The 19,293-nt window shown below is 36.7% G+C and overlaps 1 protein-coding gene across 1 annotated transcript in view; it reads left to right on the plus strand.

Annotated features, from left to right (window-relative positions):
- LEKR1 (leucine, glutamate and lysine rich 1) overlaps positions 1-19,293 on the plus strand; it is a 238,968-nt gene that overhangs the window by 155,344 nt on the left and 64,331 nt on the right. The window contains exons 7-8 of the mRNA XM_065875811.1: positions 14,401-14,478; positions 14,816-15,019. Coding sequence (XP_065731883.1) covers positions 14,401-14,478; positions 14,816-15,019 — 282 coding nt within the window. The remainder of the gene's footprint in view (positions 1-14,400; positions 14,479-14,815; positions 15,020-19,293) is intronic.

Raw genomic sequence — 19,293 nt, forward strand, 5'->3', positions numbered from 1 at the left:
TTATTGAAGAGACTGTCTTTTCTCCATAGTATATCCTTGACTCCTTTGTCATAGATTAGTTGACCACAAGTGCGTGGGTTTATCTCTGGGCTTTCTATCTTGTTCCATTGATCTACGTTTCTGTTTTTGTGCCAGTACCATATTGTCTTGATTACTGTAGCTTTGTAGTATGGTCTGAAGTCAGGGAGTCTGATTCCTCCAACTCCATTTTATTCCCTCAAGACTGCTTAGGCTATTTGGGGTCTTTTGTGTCTCCATACAAATTTTAAGGATTTTTGTTCTAGTTCTGTAAAAAATACCATTGGTAATTTGATAGGGATTGCATTGAATCTGTAGATTGCTTTGGGTAGTATAGTCATTTTCACAATATTGATTCTTCCAATCCAAGAACATAGTATATCTCTCAATCTGTTGAAATCATCTATAATTTCTTTCATCAGTGTCTTATAATTTTCTGCATACAGGTCTTTTGTCTCCCTGGGTAGGTTTATTCCTAGGTATTTTATTCTTTTCGTTGCAATGGTAAATGAGAGTGTTTCCTTAATTTCTCTTTCAGATTTTTCAGCATTAGTGTATAGGAATGCCAGAGATTTCTGAGCATTAATTTTGAATCCTGCTACTTTACCAAATTCATTGATTAGCTCTAGTAGTTTTCTGGTGCCATCTTTAGGATTCTCTATGTATAGTATCTTGTCATCTGCAAACAGTGACAGTTTTACTTCTTCTTTTCCAATTTGTATTCCTTTTATTTCTTTTTCTTCTCTGATTGCCATGTCTAGGACTTCCAAAACTGTGTTGAATAATAGTGGTGAGAGTGGACATCCTTGTCTCGTTTCTGATCTTAGAGGAAATGCTTTCAGTTTTTCACCATTGAGAATGATGCTTGCTGTGGGTTTGTCGTATATGGCCTTTATTATGTTGAAGTAGGTTCCCTCTGTGCCCACTTTCTGGAGAGTTTTTATCATAAATGGGTGTTTAACTTTGTCAAAAGCTTTTTCTGCATCTATTCAGATGATCATATGGTTTTTATTCTTCGATTTGTTAATATGGTGTATCACATTGATTCATATGCATATATTGAAGAATCCTTGCATCCCTGGGATAAATCCTACTTGATCATGGTGTATAATCCTTTTAATGTGTTGTTGGAGTCGGTTTGCTAGTATTTTGTTGAGGATTTTTGCATCTATATTCATCAGTGATATTGGTCTGTAATTTTCTTTTTTTGTAGTATCTTTGTCTGGTTTTGGTATCAGGGTGATGGTGACCTCATAGAATGAGTTTGGGAGTGTTCCTTCCTCCACAATTTTTTGGAAGAGTTTGAGAAGGATGGGTATTAGCTCTTCTCTAAATGTTTGATAGAATTCACCTGTGGAGCCATCTGGTCCTGAACTTTTGTTTGTTCGAAGATTTTTAATCACAGTTTCAATTTCAGTGCTTGTGATTAGTCTGTTCATATTTTCTATTTCTTTCTGGTTCAGTCATGGAAGGTTATACCTTCCTAAGAATTTGTCCTTTTCTTCCAGGTTATACATTTTATTGGCATAGAGTTGTTTGTAGTAGTCTCTTAGGATGCTTTGTATTTCTGCAGTGTCTGTTGTAACTTCTCCTTTTTCATTTCTAATTTTATTGGTTTGAGTCCTCTCCCTCTTTTTCTTGATGAGTCTGGCTAATGGTTTATCAATTTTGTGTATCTTCTCAAAGAAACAGCTTTTAGTTTTATTGATCTTTGCTATTGTTTTCTTTGTTTCTATTTCATTTATTTCTGCTCTGATCTTTATGATTTCTGTCCTTGTGCTAACTTTGGGTTTTGTTCTTCTTTCTCTAGTTCCTTTAGGTGTAAGGTTGGATTGTTTATTTGAGATTTTTCTTGTTTCTTGAGTTAGGCTTGTGTAGCTGTAAACTTCCCTCTTAGAACTGCTTTTGCTTCATCCGATAGGTTTTGGATCATCGTGTTTTCATTGTCATTTTTCTCTAGGTATTTTTTTATTTCCTCTTTGATTTCTTCAGTGATCTCTTGGTTATTTAGTAAAGTATTGTTTAGCCTCCATGTGTTTGTGTTTTTTATGGTTCTTCCCCTATAATTCATTTCTAATCTCATAGCGTTGTGGTCAGAAAAGATGCTTGATATGATTTCAATTTTCATAAATTTACTAAGCATTGATTTGTGACCCAAGATGTTATCTATCCTGGAGAATGTTCTGTGCACACTTGAGAAGAAAGTGTAATCTGCTGTTTTTGGATGGAATGTCCTATAAATATCACTTAAATCTATCTGGTCTATTGTGTCATTTAAAGCTTCTGTTTCCTTATTTATTTTCATTTTGGATGATCTGTCCATTGGTGTAAGTGAGGTGTGAACGTCCCCCATTATTATTGTGTTACTGTCAATTCCCTCTTTTATAGCTGTTAGCAGTTGCCTTATGTGTTGAGGTGCTCCTATGTTGGGTGCATATATATTTATAATTGTTATATCTTCTTCTTGGATTAGTCCCTTGATCATTATGTAGTGTCCTTCCTTGTCTCTTGTAACATTCTTTATTTTAAAGTCTGTTTTATTTGATATGAGTATTGCTACTCCAGCTTTCTTTTGATTTCCATTTGCAGGGAATATCTTTTTCTATCCCCTCACTTTCAGTCTGTATGTGTCCCTAGGTCTGAAGTGGGTCTCTTGTAGACAGCATATATATGGGTCTTGTTTTTGTATCCATTCAGCAAGCCTGTGTCTTTTGGTTGGTGCATTTAATCCATTCACGTTTAAGGTAATTATTGATATGTATGTTCCTATGACCATTTTCTTAATTGTTTTGGGTTTGTTTTTGTAGGTCCTTTTCTTCTCTTGTGTTTCCCACGTAGAGAAGTTCCTTTAGCATTTGTTGTAGAGCTGGTTTGGTGGTGCTGAATTCTCTTAGCTTTTGCTGCTGTGTAAAGCTTTTGATTTCTCTATCGAATCTGAATGAGATCCTTGCTGGGTAGAGTAATCTTGGTTGTAGGTTCTTCCCTTTCATCACTTTAAGTGTATCATGCCACTCCCTCTGGCTTGTGGTGTTTCTGCTGAGAAGTCAGCTGTTAACCTTATGGGAGTTCCCTTGTATGTTATGTGTCATTTTTCCCTTGCTGCTTTCAATAATTTTTTTTTGTCCTTAGTTTTTGCCAATTTGATTACTATGTGTGTCGGCGTGTTTCTCCTTGGGTTTATCCTGTGTGGGACTCTTTGCGCTCCCTAGAGTTGGGTGGCTATTTCCTTTCCCATGTTAGGGAAGTTTTCGACTATAATCTCTTCAAATATTTTCTCTCTTTCTCTCTCTCTTCTCCTTCTGGGACCCCTATAATGCGAATGTTGTTGCCTTTAATGTTGTCCCAGAAGTCTCTTAGGCTGTCTTCATTTATTTTCTTTTTTTTTTCTTCTTTATTCTGTTCTGCAGCAGTGAATTCCACCATTCTGTCTTCCAGGTCTCTTATCTGTTCTTCTGCCTCAGTTATTCTGCTATTGATTCCTTCTAGTGTAGTTTGCATTTTAGTTATTGTATTGTTCATCTCTGTTTGTTTGTTCTTTAATTCTTCTAGGTCTTTGTTAAACGTTTCTTGCATCTTCTCGATCTTCGCCTCCATTCTTTTTCTGAGGTCCTGGATCATCTTCACTATCATTATTGTGAATTATTTTTCTGGAAGGTTGCCTATCTCCCTTCATTTAGTTGTTTTTCTGGGGTTTTATCTTGTTCCTTCATCTGGTACATAGCCCTCTGCCTTTTCATCTCGTCTATCTTGCTGTGAATGTGGTTTTTGTTCCACAGGCTGCAGGATTGTAGTTCTTCTTGCTTTTGCTGTCTGCCCTCTCTATTTCTTTTAGAAATGATTTTATTTCAGAAATTTCAAAAATGATAGTATAAATATAGTACATCTATAATTATAACACTAAAATAGAATTTATATAATCTTTGAAAAGTAAATAAATTCTTTTACTTTGTGGTATGTAATCTGGTAGCTTTGGTTTTCAGTTCCTGTGTTTTAGAAGGATGAGCCTCATAAGAAATATAAATACTGAAAATTCTTAGCAACTAAATGTTGTGTTGACCATGGACTATTCCTAAGAACAATGTGTTCAACAAAATTCTTAACAACACAAGGAAGAACAAATTCCAAAAATACTCTATCAAATTAATGTATAATTTGATTATTTGTAGCAAAATAATTTATTTTCAAAATCCAAGAAAAACCAAATATTCATGCTTTATAACACTGTGGTCAATAGTTCAGTAAATAATAGTTCAACTGTCTGTATATGATAATTGGGGTTGAAGGAATAAGTGGGCAAGAGGTCCTAGCATGACTCACTGCACCCAGCAAGAACTTTCTGATGAGAAGATACATGAAAAAAAGAAGCAAGATGGGAATTGCCAGAAAATTGTTAATCCCCACCCTCTAGTTACATCAGCGAGGGCTTTGGCCTCATGAATGTCCCATGCGGGAGGGCCTGCCTCATCAGACCACAGCCCATTTAATATTAATACATGCTTTGTGATACTTTTGTTAATTTTAATATAATTTATAATATGAGTGCTAAGAAATAAGAGTCAGAGTAGATTGGAGTTGGAGGAAGAAAATACCACTCAGTAAAGTCCATCAAATGAATTACCTGGAGGAAATCACTGTATAATTGTAGAAATACTGATGCTGTTGTTTCAGTTTATAATAAAACTGGTGCTTCCTACCTGTGTGAGAACTTTTTAAAATTAGAAAATGGGCAGAGCATCCACTTTTAGAAAACTTGATGAAAGACAGAGCCAGTTAAATGGTCTCACCTGATGGAGACCTTTCTCTGTGCTGCCTGTACCTAGCTCTTCCATCTCTACTCCATCTACCCTCCTTCACTAATAGGATGAAATTGAAGTTGAGTAGGGCAGGCATGTAGGATCAGAGCCTGGGACTGCTCAGGGTACTCAGAGCTCAGGAAGTCCCCAGTAGTATGTAAGTACTATTTTATTTATAGATTAAAACCAAATTTTCAACTTGGCCATTGTTTTATGGTAAATTCAGTTTGAAGTCAAAATAATTCACTCAAAATTTTTGACATGCCATTTCTTAATAAATTGAAGATTTGCTCTATATACCCAAACCTGTTTGAACTTCCAGAAATTGGAAGGTGGTGTGAAATCAGATTTTTTAAAAATTTTAGTCCTCACTCTTTGTGGGGGCTGGGGTGAGGAATGAGTTTCACCCATCCAGCTTAAGATAATTGTTTTGTTTAAAGATTTTTAAATGTTTGGATATACGTTTTGTGGGTTTTTACTTACGGGGAAAAGGCAGTTTTTAAATGGATGAACTTCGGGTTCTTTTTTTCCTAAGATTTATAAGAAAATATTTTCCAATGTTTATAAGAACTTGTTGTATATTTGAAAATAGAGATTTTATCACTTAGGATTCTTTGAGCTATAAGTAACAGAGGTAGAGTGGTTTCAGGTTTAGTCAATCCAGTGACTCAACAGTATCACCAAGGATCTTGATGCTCTTTCTGTCTCTATTCTGCTGCCCTCAGCACTGGCTTCACCCCAAGGCTAAGTCCCCTATGATCATGACATGGCTGCAATTCCAGGTACCACATCCAAATGTAACCACCCCAGTGGCAGGAAGGGCCTGTTTTGCTGGTGTCTCCTTAGAAGTGAGATAAAAATTTCTCAGAAGCCACTAAACAGCCCTCTCCTTACATCTCTTGGCTAGAACACTTTACATACCCTCTCCTAAATGATCACTGGCAAGGGGAACAGGACTACCACAGTTAGCTCAGGTCAGGCAGGATTTACCCTGAGAAGAGATGATAATGGGGCTCTGATGGCCAGGAAGACAGCTATAGTACATGTCCAGAAGGTAACTAGTAATGTTTACTAGAGGTAGAGTGTTAGTGATGCTCTGAAAATTGATGACATTTTCTACAAATTTATTTATGTCATAATATCTAGATTAATTTAGGGAAGACCTTCCTGAAGTAATGAAAAATGTGGATGCTGTGAAATGCAACTTTTTTACTTTTAATTATTTATGTAGAGAGAGAGAGAGAGGGAGAGAGAACTAGGAAATAACATTTTTATTTTATATATATGTATATAGGGTAAGATAAGTAAATAAGACTAATAAGAAAGGCTGCTATAGAGGGTGAGGAGTTTTTAGGAATTCCTGAAAGAGAATACATAGGAAGGATAATAAAAAGGGTCAACTCTGCAGAGGAATAAACTAGAGGAAAACCAATTGTGTGGTGGGCATGTGACAGGCAGGACTTTACCTGGAATCAGTTAACACAAAGAGAAGGGAGTGGGATAAGGCAAATCATCAGAACAGTGGTTCTCAAACTCCAATCTGCAGAAGAATCCTGGGTAATTTACTGAAACTGTGTATTACAGTATGACCTCCCTCACAGACCCAATCCCAGGATCAGTTTCTGGGCTCCATTCCCACAGACATTCTGGCTTTAAATTTGGGTTTGGGGTGTCCCTGAGCAATCTGCATTTGTAATGCACTCCCCCCCACCACACACACACAATTCTGATTCAGGTGATCCAATGAAGCCCACTCTGAGGGATCATATTTGGAACATTTAAGCCACTGGCCCCTCACCAGCCCCACCCCACCCCTAATCAACAGGTCCCGTGTGAAGCAGCATTTGCAAGGCATCTGCACCCAGAATAAAGCAATGAGTGTGGGGACTAGAGCTGGGGAGCCTGCCAGCTACTGAACCCCAGAGGCCACGGTCCCCACATCCCAAGACAAACCTCCAGTGCCCCCACCATACTCTGCCCCTTCATCACAACCTTCAGAAACAATCTAGGGCAACAATAAACAGCAAAGCAGACAACAAACCAGAATCTTAGGCTTAGGATGAACACCCAACCAAAGATTACCAGGTATGTGAGAAAAACCTTCCCCCAGCCTTGTTCACATGGCTCTGAATTCACACAGAAAAGCTTTAACACCTAGAGAAATTGTTAAATAGCAAACAGAAGATGTTAAGATAAATTTTTAAAGTTAGGATATACTTCAAAGTATGTCCAGGATTGTAACCATTAAAGAAGAACAGGCTGTTACCAAAAAAAAAACTATTAGGAATTTTAGAGATTAAAAATATGACTCCAGAAAAATGATTCCATTCATGTTAAAAATGTATACGGGGCTTCCCTGGTGGCGCAGTGGTTGAGAGTCCGCCTGCCGATGCAGCGGACACGGGTTCGTGCCCCGGTCCAGGAAGATCCCACATGCCGCGGAGCGGCTGGGCCCCTGAGCCATGGCCGCTGGGCCTGTGCGTCTGGAGCCTGTGCTCCGCAACGGGAGAGGCCACAACGGTGAGAGGCCCGCATACCGCAAAAAAAAAAAAAAAAAAAAAAAAAAAAATGTATATGAATGTACACTCAAATTCATTGAATAAATGATTGGTAGGATTACAACAGTTCCTTCTGGAAGTGAGAGTCAGGGGTGTATAGAGACTCTTATTTTACTCTATATACTTATATATTGCTTAAATAGCTTACAGTGTGAATGTATTCATTTTCACATATGTAATGAAAAGAACAAAATTCACTTTAAATGATTTATAATTTATCAGTTACTAGTGAATATGTCTAAAGTGGTGATATGAAATATACTTTCTAATTTGGGGAACTTTGTTACATGCTTCCACTTTAATTTTATTAGCAGCCACCTCCTCCTCATTTAACTAATAATTGTAAGCAATAATCAGCCATAACCAGCATAAATTTCTTGTTTATAAAGCTCTTGACCAAATAACAGCAACATTTTGCACAGTTGAGATGTTCTTGGAACATTATTATTGCCTTCTAAGATATAATGTTCTCCTGATTTTCCTCTTCTGTCATCATTCATGAGAATTTTTTGCCTAGAAAGCAGGTGGCCTGGTGGCAATCCAGTGTCAGAGTACAGATACACTTTCACGTGATCCTAGATTTAACAGGCTGGGTTTCCTTCATTGACTCATTCAATACAAAATGCTCATGGAGAGGCAGTTATGTGCCATGACGCTTTTGTGTACAAGCACTAGATACTGAAGTAACAAGATTGACAAGCTACAGTAGGTAATTTCAGGTAACATTAAGTGCTGCAAAAATATAAAACAGGCATAAAAGAATGTGCGTGTTGGGGAAGAGTGGTATCCTTTTGATAGAGTGGCATCCCTGGGCAGATGACCTTTTTTTTCTTTTTTTCGGTACGCAGGCCTCTCACTGTTGTGGCCTCTCCCGTTGCGGAGCACAGGCTCCGGACGCGCAGGCAAGCGGCCATGGCTCACGGGCCCAGCCGCTCTGCGGCATGTGGGATCTTCCCGAACCGGGGCACGAACCCGTGTCCCCTTCATCGGCAGGCGGACTCTCAACCACTGCACCACCAGGGAAGCCCCAGATGACCTTTGAGTTAAGATCTGAGTTACAGAAAGGAGCTAACAGTGCTAATGAGCTAACATCCGGAAGCAGAGAGATCAAGGACAAAAAATTCTTGGGAGTTTTACAAGTTAAAGGAACATGAAGGCCAGTTGTGGTAGATGGAATAACAGCTTCCAAAGATTTTCATGTCCTAATCCCTGAAATCTGTGAGTACATTATCCCTATGTGGCAAAAGGGATTTTGCACATGCTTAAATTAGGGATATAGAGCTGGGGAGATTATGTTGGATTATTCAGGCAGGCTCAATGTTATAACTGCAAAGGTCCTTATAAGATGAAAGCAAGAGGGTCAAAGTCACAAAAGTGGATGTGAGGATGGAAGCAGAGGTTGTAGTAATGTGATTTGAAGATGGAAGAAGGGTCCACAAGCCAAGGAATGCATGTGGTCTCTAGAAGCTAGAAAAGGCAGGAAAACAGATTCTCCTCTAGAGCTTCCAGGGGGAACACAGCCCTCAAGACATCTTGATTTTAGGACTTCTTACCTTAGAAATGTAAGATAATAAATTTGTGTTGTTTTAAACCCCTACATTTGTGGTAATTTGTTACAGCAGCAATAAGAAATGAATATACCAGTGTGTCCAAAGCCCAGTGAGGATTTTGGATTTATGCAGAGGGCAGAGGGAAACTCTTGGAGGTTTGGCAATAGAGAGAACTGATTTGATTTGTTTTAAAAGGGTGGCATGGCTGCTGCATGGAGAATGGACTGAAGTGGGAGTGCAAGAGCGATCAGGGAGACTAGGTGGGAGGCCCAGCGTACATGCAAGTGAGAAGTGGCTGGTTTAGTGTAAGGCTATAGTGTGGAGATGGAGAGAAATATATGCCAGGGGTCGCTCTCACAGGATTTACTGATGGAGTAGATGTGGCTGGGGAGGAAGAGGACTGGAAAAGAAAGGAAATAATAAAGGATGGGGTTTGGGGCTTTTCAGCATCAGGTAGACAGTTGAGAAGCAGTAGAGTATAGTGACTAACAGCCTGGAAGCCAAATCCAGACTGCTGGGGCAGTACTACTTAGCATTATGTCACCTTGGGCATGTTACTTACCTCTCTGTTTTCAGTTTCCTCAACTGTAACAAGGGCTGAGTAAGGGCTGGTTTGAGCTTCATGTGAGATATATAAGGTGTTACCTATTAGTATCATTATGAGTTGGTGCCATTTCATGAAGTGGGAAAATTTGTAAAAGAAATAGATAGGGGGGTGAGGGAAATACAAAACAATGCTTTTGATCTGTTAGATTTGAGATGCCTTTTGGACAGCAAAGTAGAAATATCAAGGAGGCAGTTTAAGAATGGCTATTTCACATAAAGAAGTGGAATGGTATGACCCTTGCCTTTCAAATTAGAGGAGAATATCCAACTACTCTATCTTATTTCCTTTGCTTTGATTGGCAGGAGCAGCAGGGCCCTTTCTGAAGGCTTATTCAAAGCAGTTGAAGAGAAAGGATTAACACTATTTGCTGAGGGTAAAAGAAGGAATGCAGTGTTTAAAGAGATGTAGGCATTCTTTCTATTCCTTCCAATTCCTCCCATCCTAATGAAGGGGAAGATAACAGTTGGGCAGTGAAGGGCAGACCATAAAAAGAGTGGCTTAACTGGCGTGGGGGTGGGAGATGACCATAGTGAGGGGAGTTTCTTGGGATGGTAGACTGCCCAGGGACCTATTTTTCTTAAATTGCAGCCAAAATTTATTGGCCACATAGTAAAATAACCACTTAAAGGTGTTCTGCTGTCCCTGACTCTAGATTTGGAAAAGTGTGTATAAGAGTCTGAACATAGAGTGAAAGTTGTGGCTGGGGCTGCTGAATCTCAAAGCATTTCTAAAAGGAACATTGTTGTTTGACTTAAAAGTAAATGTATAAAACTTGGCAAATACAGGAATCCACAAAAAAAACCATCATCTTTATATTTCGATATCCTTATAGTCCATTTTTCTAAGTAATGCATATTTTAAACATATTTTCACTCAGTAATATATCCTGGATATTTTCCCATGTCATTACATGATATATTTATAGTTATCAAATAGCTATGTAGTATTCTAATCTGTGGATGAATCATAACTTATTTTCTAATCCCTTATATTTTAAAATTTCCAAATTTTTCACTTTTATAAGCAAGGTATTTTGAAATTCATAGAGATAAATCTTTCTATTCACATGCAGTTATTTCCTTAGGATAATTTTTGCTAGACTCAAACTTGCATATTTTTAAGACTATTAATTCATAATGACTCATTACCTTGCTATAAGATTTTATTGATTTATAATCTCAGCAGTGTTTGTAAATACCTATTTCTCCACTTCCTAGCTAATACTGGGTAGTATAACTAAGAAAAAAAAAATCCTAGTTTAATGAAAACTTGTACCCCTGCATCTTTGGCTCTTTGTATTCTTTCCTTTGTGACTCACCTGAGTACAACCTTTGCTCACTTTTTAATGACATGTTACTCTTTTCCTTATTCTTTATTTTCTAATGTTTTACTTGGAAATAATTTCAAACTTACAAAAAATTGTAAACATGATGATAGTACAAAGAGCACACAAATAGGCTTTACCCAGATTCATCTATTATTAATGTTTTAACCCATTTGTTTTTTCCCCTCACCCCTACCCCTGTCCCCTCAACCTTTTCTCTCTCTCTCTCTCTCTCCCCCTGAAACCCACACAAAAATTTTCCTGCACCATTTGAGGATAAGTTACATACAGCATGACCCTTTACTTCTAAATAGTTTAGCCTGCCTTTCCTCAGGACAGTGATACTTCATATAACCAGGAGGGTAATCAATGTTATAATTTTACATACAATAATTACATTAATACTATTCTAATCTAGCATCCATATTCTAATTTTCTGAGTGGGCCTTTATAATATTTTCTCCTCTAGCACATAGTCCAGGTAGGGTCAGCCTACTTGGTATGTCTCTTTAGCCTCCTTAAATCTGGAATATTTCCAGTCCATCTTTGTCTTTTTATGACATGGACATTTTTGAAGAATGCAGAACCCCTCATACTTTTTTAAATAAAATATTTTTCATTTTGTATTTTTCTGGTTTCCTCTTGATTGGATTCAGGATATGTACTCTCAGCCAGAAAACCACATAGGTGAGAACGAGCACCTCTCAGAGCACCACATCTGGAGGCACATGATCATCTGCCTCTCATTGGTGATGTTAATTTTGATCACCTGGTCAAGGTATTGCTCAATTTTTCCACTGTATTATTACTGAGGGGTTTTGTTCCCTTTCAACCAGTAAGCAGTCTATAAGAGACACTTTACGTACATACACATGCTCTGCTTTTCATCAACACTTATCCCTAGATACAGCATCCATTAATAATTTTTACCTCACCTAATCTTTATGACAGTCATTGCTAGATGATGATTTTTCCAACTCCAAGTCTCCCTGACCATTTATTAGTAAGCCCTCAGCATTCTACTTTAAATAGGAAACTCCCTTCTTCCCATTATTTATTTACTTATTGGTATGGATTCATGAACTCCTGTTTTGTTCAATGGCTTGTAATTCATTATTGTACTTAATTATTTTGGCACACAAATTGTTCTAAGCTTAGCCACTGGGGGCCACTTCCGGCTGGCTCTCATGACGTTGGAACATGATCCCGTCCTCTTTCATAAGCACTTCCTTACTTTCGGTATAACAAACTGTTTCAGGTATAGCTACTCTGCCCCAGCCTTGGAATCACCCATTTCTCTGAGTAGTCCTTGTTCCTTTGAATGTGAATGGTATTAGAGACCAGTATCTAGGCTCTAAGTATGCTCATGTGCTGCTTGATTACGGTGATGGTTTCATGGGCTTGTACGTATGTCAAATCTGCCAAATTGTGGGCAGTTTATTGTATGTTAGTATAATACTTAAAACTATTTTACAAAAAGTGGATAATAAAGGAAACAACATGTTTTTTGTTTTGTTTTGTTTTGTTATTTTTCGGTACGTGGGCCTCTCACTGTTGGGGCCTCTCCCATTGCGGAGCACAGGCTCCGGACGCGCAGGCTCAGCGGCCGTGGCTCACGGGCACAGCCGCTCCGCGGCACGTGGGATCTTCCCGGACCGGGGCACGAACCCGTGTCCCCTGCATTGGCAGGCGGACTCTCAACCACTGTGCCACCAGGGAAGCCCGAAAAAACATGTTTTTAAAAACATTTTTTCATAAAAGAAAAAGTAGAACTAAAGTATAGTGTTTAGGGATAAAACTTGGGCAATACAACTCCAAAGAAAATCAGTGATTACCATAAAATTCATGAGAATGATCAATTTAGGGAGGAGGGAGTTGGCTATTATTGGGCCCAGGACATGAAGCTTCTAGGCTAGCTGATTACGTTTTATTTTTTTACATGGATGGTAGTTGCAAAAGTTTCTTCCTTGTAATAATTCATCATATAATTGTTTATGTAATTTTCTGTAGCTTACAATTTTATCATTGTAAGCTAGAAAAGAAAATAAATGAATAAAAATAAATGCTGTTCATATTCATGATATAAATAAATTATTGTTTATTAGGAATTAAAGTTATTCTGCAAGTAGGGCAAATCCATTAAGAATCTAACATTTTTTGTACATTTATAAACTTATTAAATTAGCTTTCAAAGCTATTTTAAGGTACATTCATATAATAAATTATTAATGAGAAGTCTATACAAACAAACTGGAATATTAATCTTTCTTAATATGTTAACTTTTTGAGTATTGTTACAAAACTGAATCATATAAGATCAAGACAAATGTCTATTTCAGTTTTAGAATTTCCATTTCGTTCTTTTTAATGGTTTCTATTTCTCTGCTGAGGTTTTTTATCTTTTCACGAATTAAAGTAGATTTTCCTTTATGTCTTTGAGCGAGTTATAACTGTGCCTTCAGAAATCCTTGTCTGCTAATTTCAGTTTCCGGGTCATCTCAGAGTCAGTCCCTATTAACTGTCTTTTCTCTTTAGAATAGGTCATGCTTTTCTATGTCTTCCTATGTTGAGTAATTTTTTTATATTCTGGACATTGTAAATGTTATGTTATGGAAATTCTAGATTCTGTTATATTTCTCTAAATACTATTGGTGGTGGTGGTAGGGGTGGTGTTGCTTTAAGCAGACAATTAATTTGGTTGGCCTCAAAATACAAACTCTGTCTCTATGGCAACAGCTCAAATCTCAGTTCAGTTTTTTCATCTTTAACTAGGCTGCTTGGAGTCTGCCCAGGGCACCTGTAGTTCAGGGCTCAGCCAGACATATGGGCAGAGTTTATATGCAGTATTTGTGATTCCCTCCCACTGGCTCACTCCCATTTGGGGTTCACTTTTCACTTTCCTGCAGCTGTGGTTGTCCCCAAACACTGTCTTGTAGTTCTTCAAGCCAGAATGACTGTGAGTTTTCTACCAGTTTTCTGTCAGAATTTTGGTTCTCCTGTATGGTGCAGACTGGGGCCTGCCCTCAGGTTTAAAATCATTTTTTAAAAAAAGCAACAAAAAACCCTGACCCCATGGCTGTCACCTCATTCTCAGTGTCAACTTTCCTCCAGAATCTTCGTGCTTTTGGTCACTTTCACATAGGGGTATTTTCTTTTGTTTGCTTTTTAAATGTTGTCTAAAGCTTAGACATTTTAGTTAAATGCAGATCAGTCTGACAGGGGATTACTTGGCCATTATAGAAGTGGACTGAATATTTATTTCTTTAAAGAAATAATAATGTGAAGATGCTAAGAAATTTTTTTATGGATGAGTAAAGTAATGATATGGAAAAGCACATATAATTGGACTAACAGATTAGGTTATTTTTTGGCAAACAAAAACCCTTTGACTATATATTTCTAATTTCAAGGAAATCTGCATATGTAACCACAAATACAATATAAAGATAGGAAAAGTAATAAAGGAAAAACCTGTTTTTATAAAAGGGAAAAAAATTACACTTCAACTATTTTTAAATAAAATATTTGAACCTCTTTTGTATTATTTTAGGAATAAATCAAATGAAGCTGATGAGTGTCAAAGAGAACTTAGAAAACTGAAGTTCGAATCCATTATTTCTGAGTCACGGTATACACTGCAAATTTTTTATTTAATAGTTTTAGTAATTGAATTTGAAACCATACTTTAAATAACATTTAAAATGTACTTAGCTTTTCTTATTGTATTGTTTACATAAACAATACCTAATTCAAGTTTATAATATATTGAAGCTATTCATTGATTTTGCCTTTGCCTGGATGGGAAAATGTTTAAATCGCAGAACTATTCATTTACATAACGTTCTTATTTTAAAAATTAAAGTTATACTCTTTAGTTTTAAATGAGATATTTATATATCTTTGATAAACATAAAAACATAGTATTTAATGCATATTGGTTGGGTTTTTTTCTTATTCCATTTTAGGCACACCAGATTGCTTAAAGAAAAGGAAGACTCTTTAATGACTTGTCAACAAATATATAAAACTTTACAGGAAGAACTGACTGCAAAAGAAAGGCAAGAAGCTGACTTAAAAAGAAGAATTAATCTTGCAGAAAATGAACTGGAAATAACCAAAACTCTTCTGAATCAGACAAAGCAAGAGGTTGTAACACTGAAAAGTGAAAGGTGCAGTCAAGAATAATTTCTTCCAAATATATTTTATGTTTAAGTCAGTATTCCATATATATTTGAAACACCAAGGTGCTATATATTTTGATAACAGTAAAATCACAGGATTAAAGATATATTTCACCTGAAAGGTCATTGCATCCCACTACCTCATTTTACAAGTGATTAAACTGAATTCCAAATTGGTTAAATGACTTGCTTAACATCACACAGTTAGTGCAAGTAGAGATGGAACCCACATGGCATTTGGTGTTAGATTTTTGTTGAAAAGAATCAAAAAGATCATGTGTGGTACTTATACTACTGAGCTTTACCTCAGCCAATAATTGGTGGATTCTATCATTTTCCAATAGAAAAACATCTTTTTATGTCACTTTTTCCTTTTATTAGCTCCTACTTTTCTTCTCTCTTTGTTATTTGTCAATACCTGTTATTGGGGACTCTCCACGAGCAAAGATACCTCTGGTGTTGCGTTAGTATCAAGGATACTAAGAAGCATATTCCTCCACACAATCTAGATATTTTTGCTCAGTTAATTTGTCTTTAAATTAAACTTACCTGTACTTAGTATCTCAACCCTGCTTTCTTTCTTTTCGTTTTCATTTGCCTGATAATGTCTTTTATTCTTTCTGAGTCCTTTTGTTTTGAATTCATATTGATATATAGCACAAATTTGGGGGGTTTGTTGGTTTTTATTAAAGCTAGGAGTCTTTAAGGGGACATATTATGCCATTTACATTTATTGATATAGCTATTATATTCCATAAGAACAGAAGTTCCATAAGGGCAAGAATTTTTGTCTTGTATTATTCTCTGTGTATAGAAGGCACAATTGGCTATTTGTTTTTCATTCTTCTATCATATTCTTTCCATTAGAATAGAATTGTTTTACAATGTTGGCTTAGTTTCTGCTGTACAATGAAGTGAATCAGCTATATGTATACCTATATCTCCTCCCTCTTGGACCTCCCTCCCACTCCCTGCCCCATCACACCCATCACGGAGCACCCGTCACAGAGCACCGAGCTGCGCTTCCTGTGCTTTACAGCATGTTCCCACTAGCTAGCTATTTTTTATGCATGGTAGTGTATATATGTCAATCCTAATCTCCCAGTTCATCCCACCCTCCTCTTCCCCCTCTGTGTCCACATGTTCGTTCTCTATGTCTACCTCTCTATTCCTGCCCTGCAAATAGATTCATCTGTACCATTTTTCTAGATTCCACATATATGCATCAATATACGATATTTGCTTTTCTCTTTCTGACTTACTTCACTCTGTATGACAAACTCTAGACCATCCACATCTCTACAAATGACCCAATTTCATTTCTATTTATGGCTGAGTAATATTCCATTATGTATGTATACCACATCTCCTTTATCCATCTGTTGATGGACATTTAGGTTGTTTCCATGTCCTGGCTATTGTAAATAGTGCTGCAATGAACATTGGGGTACCTGTGTCTTTTTGAATTATGGTTTTCTCAAGGTATATGCCCAGTAGTGGGATTGCTGGATCATATGGTACTTCTATTTTTAGTTTTTTAAGGAACCTCCATACTGTTCTTCACAGTGCCTGTATCAATTTACATTCCCACCAACAGTGCAAGAGGGTTCCCTTTTCTCCACACCCTCTCCAGCATTTATTGTTTGTAGATTTTTTGATGATGGCCATTCTGACTTGTGTTAGGTGATACCTCATTGTAGTTTTGATTTGCATTTCTCTAATAATTAGTGATGTTGAGCATATTTTCATGTGCCTCTTGGCCATCTGTATGTCTTCTTTGGTGAAATGTCTATTTAGATCTTCCGCCCATTTTTTGATTGGGTTGTTTGTTTTCTTGATATTGAGCTCCATAAACTGTCTGTATATTTTGGAGATTAATCCTTTGTCCATTGCTTCGTTTGCAAATATTTTCTCCCATTCTGAGGGTTTTATTTTCGTCTTGTTTATGGTTTCCTTTGCTGTGCAAAAGCTTTTAAGTTTAATTAGGTCCCATTTGCTTATTTTTGTTTATTATTTTCATTACTCTAGGAGGTGGGTCATAAAATATCTTGCTGTGATTTATGTCAAAGAGTGTTTTTCCTTTGTTCTCCTCTAAGTGTTTTATAGTGTTCAGTCTTACATTTAGGTATTTAATCCTTTTTGAGTTTACTTTGTGTATGGTGTTAGGTTGTGCTCTAATTTCATTGTTTTACATGTAGCTGTCCAGTTTTCCAGGCACTGCTTATTAAAGAGGCTGTCTTTTCTCCATTGTATGTTCTTGCCTCCTTCATCATAAATTCGGTGACCATATGTGCATGGGTTTATCTCTGGGCTTTCTAGCCTGTACCATTGCTCTATATTTCTGTTTTCTGTTTTGCCAGTACCATACTGTTTTGATTACTGTAGGTTTGTAGTATAGTTTGAAGTCAGGGAGCTTGATTCCTCCAGCTCTGTTTTCTTTCTCAAGATTGCTTTGGCTATTCAGGGTCTTTTGTGTTTCCATACAAATTATGAAATTTTTTGCTGTAATTCTGTGACGAAAGCTATTGGTAATTTGATAGGGATTGCATTGAATCTGTAGATTGCTTTGGGTAGTATAGTCATTTTCACAATATTGATTCTTCCAATCCAGGAACATGGTATATTTCTTCATCTGTGTATGTCATCTTTGATTTCTTTCATCAGTGTCTTATAGTTTTCTGAGTACAGGTCTTTTGCCTCCTTAGGTAGGTTTATTCCTAGGTATTTTATTCTTTTTGTTGCAATGGTAAATAGGGTTGTTTCCTTAATTTCTCTTTCTGATTTTTCCTTGTTAGTGTATAGGAGCACCACAGATTTCTGTGCATTAATTTTGTATCCTGCAACCTTACCAAATTCACTGATTAGTTCTAGTAGCTTTCTGGTGGCATCTTTAGGATTTTCTGTGTATAGTATCATGTCATCTTCAAACAGTGATAATTTTACTTCTTCTTTGCCAATTTGTGTTCCTTTTATTTCTTTTTCTTCTCTGATTGCCATGGCTAAAACTTCCAAAACTATCTTGAATAAGAGTGGCGAGTGTGGACATCCTTGTCTTGCAAGACTGGACATCCTTGTGTTGTTCCTGATCTTAGTGGATATGCTTTCAATTTTTCACCATTGAGTATGATGTTTGCTGTGGGTTTGTCATATGTGGATGACCTCTGTTATGTTGAGGTAGGTTCCCTCTATGCCCATTTTCTGGAGAGTTTTTATCATGAATCGGTGTTGAATTTTGTCAAAAGCTTTTTCTGCATCTATTAAAATGATCATATGGTTTTTATTCCTTAATTTGTTAATATGGTATATCACATTGATTGATTTGCATATATTGAAGAATCCTTCCATCCCTGGGATAAATCCCACCTGATCATAGTGTACAATCTTTTTAAGGTGTTGTTGAACTCTTTTTGCTAGTATTTTGTTGAGGATTTTTGCATTTATGTTAATCAGTGATATTGGTCTGTAATTTTCTTTTTTTGTGATATCTTTGTCTGGTTTTGGTATCAGGGTGATGGTGGCCTCATATAATGAATTTGGGAGTGTTCCTCCCTCTGCAATTTTTTGGAAGAGTTTGAGAAGGTTGGGTGTTAGCTCTCCTCTAAATGTTTGATAGAATTCGCCTGTGAAACCATCTGGTCCTGGACTTTTGTTTGTTGGAATATTTTTAATTACAGTTTCAATTTCATTATTTGAGATAGGTCTCTTCATATTTTCTAGTTCTTCCTGGTTCAGTCTTGGAAAATTGTACCTTTCCAAGAATTTGTCCACTTCTTCGAGGTTGTCCATTTTATTGGCATATAGTTTTTTGTAGTATTCTCTTATAATCCTTTGTATTTCTGCAGTGTCAGTTGTTACTTCTCCTTTTTCATTTCTGATTCTATTGATTTGAGTCTTCTCCCTTTTTTTCTTGATGAGTCTGGATAAAGGTTTATCAATTATGTTTATCTTCTCAAAGAGCCAGCTTTTACTTTTATTGATCTTTGCAATTGTTTTCTTCATTTCTATTTCATTTATTTATGCTCTGATTTTTATGATTTTTTCCTTCTACTGACTTCAGGTTTTCTTTGTTCTTTTTTATCTAGTTGCTTTAGGTATAAGGTTAGATTGTTTATTTGAGATTTTTCTTGTTTCTTGAGGTGAAATTGAATTTCTATAAAATTCTCTCTTAGAACTGCTTTTGCTGCATCCCATAGGTTTTGGGTTGTTGTGTTTCCATTGTCATTTATTTCTTTTTTTTCTTTTCTTTTTTTTTTTTTTTTTTT

This window comes from Phocoena phocoena, chromosome 4 (assembly GCF_963924675.1).
Source record: "Phocoena phocoena chromosome 4, mPhoPho1.1, whole genome shotgun sequence".
Taxonomy (NCBI): Eukaryota; Metazoa; Chordata; class Mammalia; order Artiodactyla; family Phocoenidae; genus Phocoena; species Phocoena phocoena.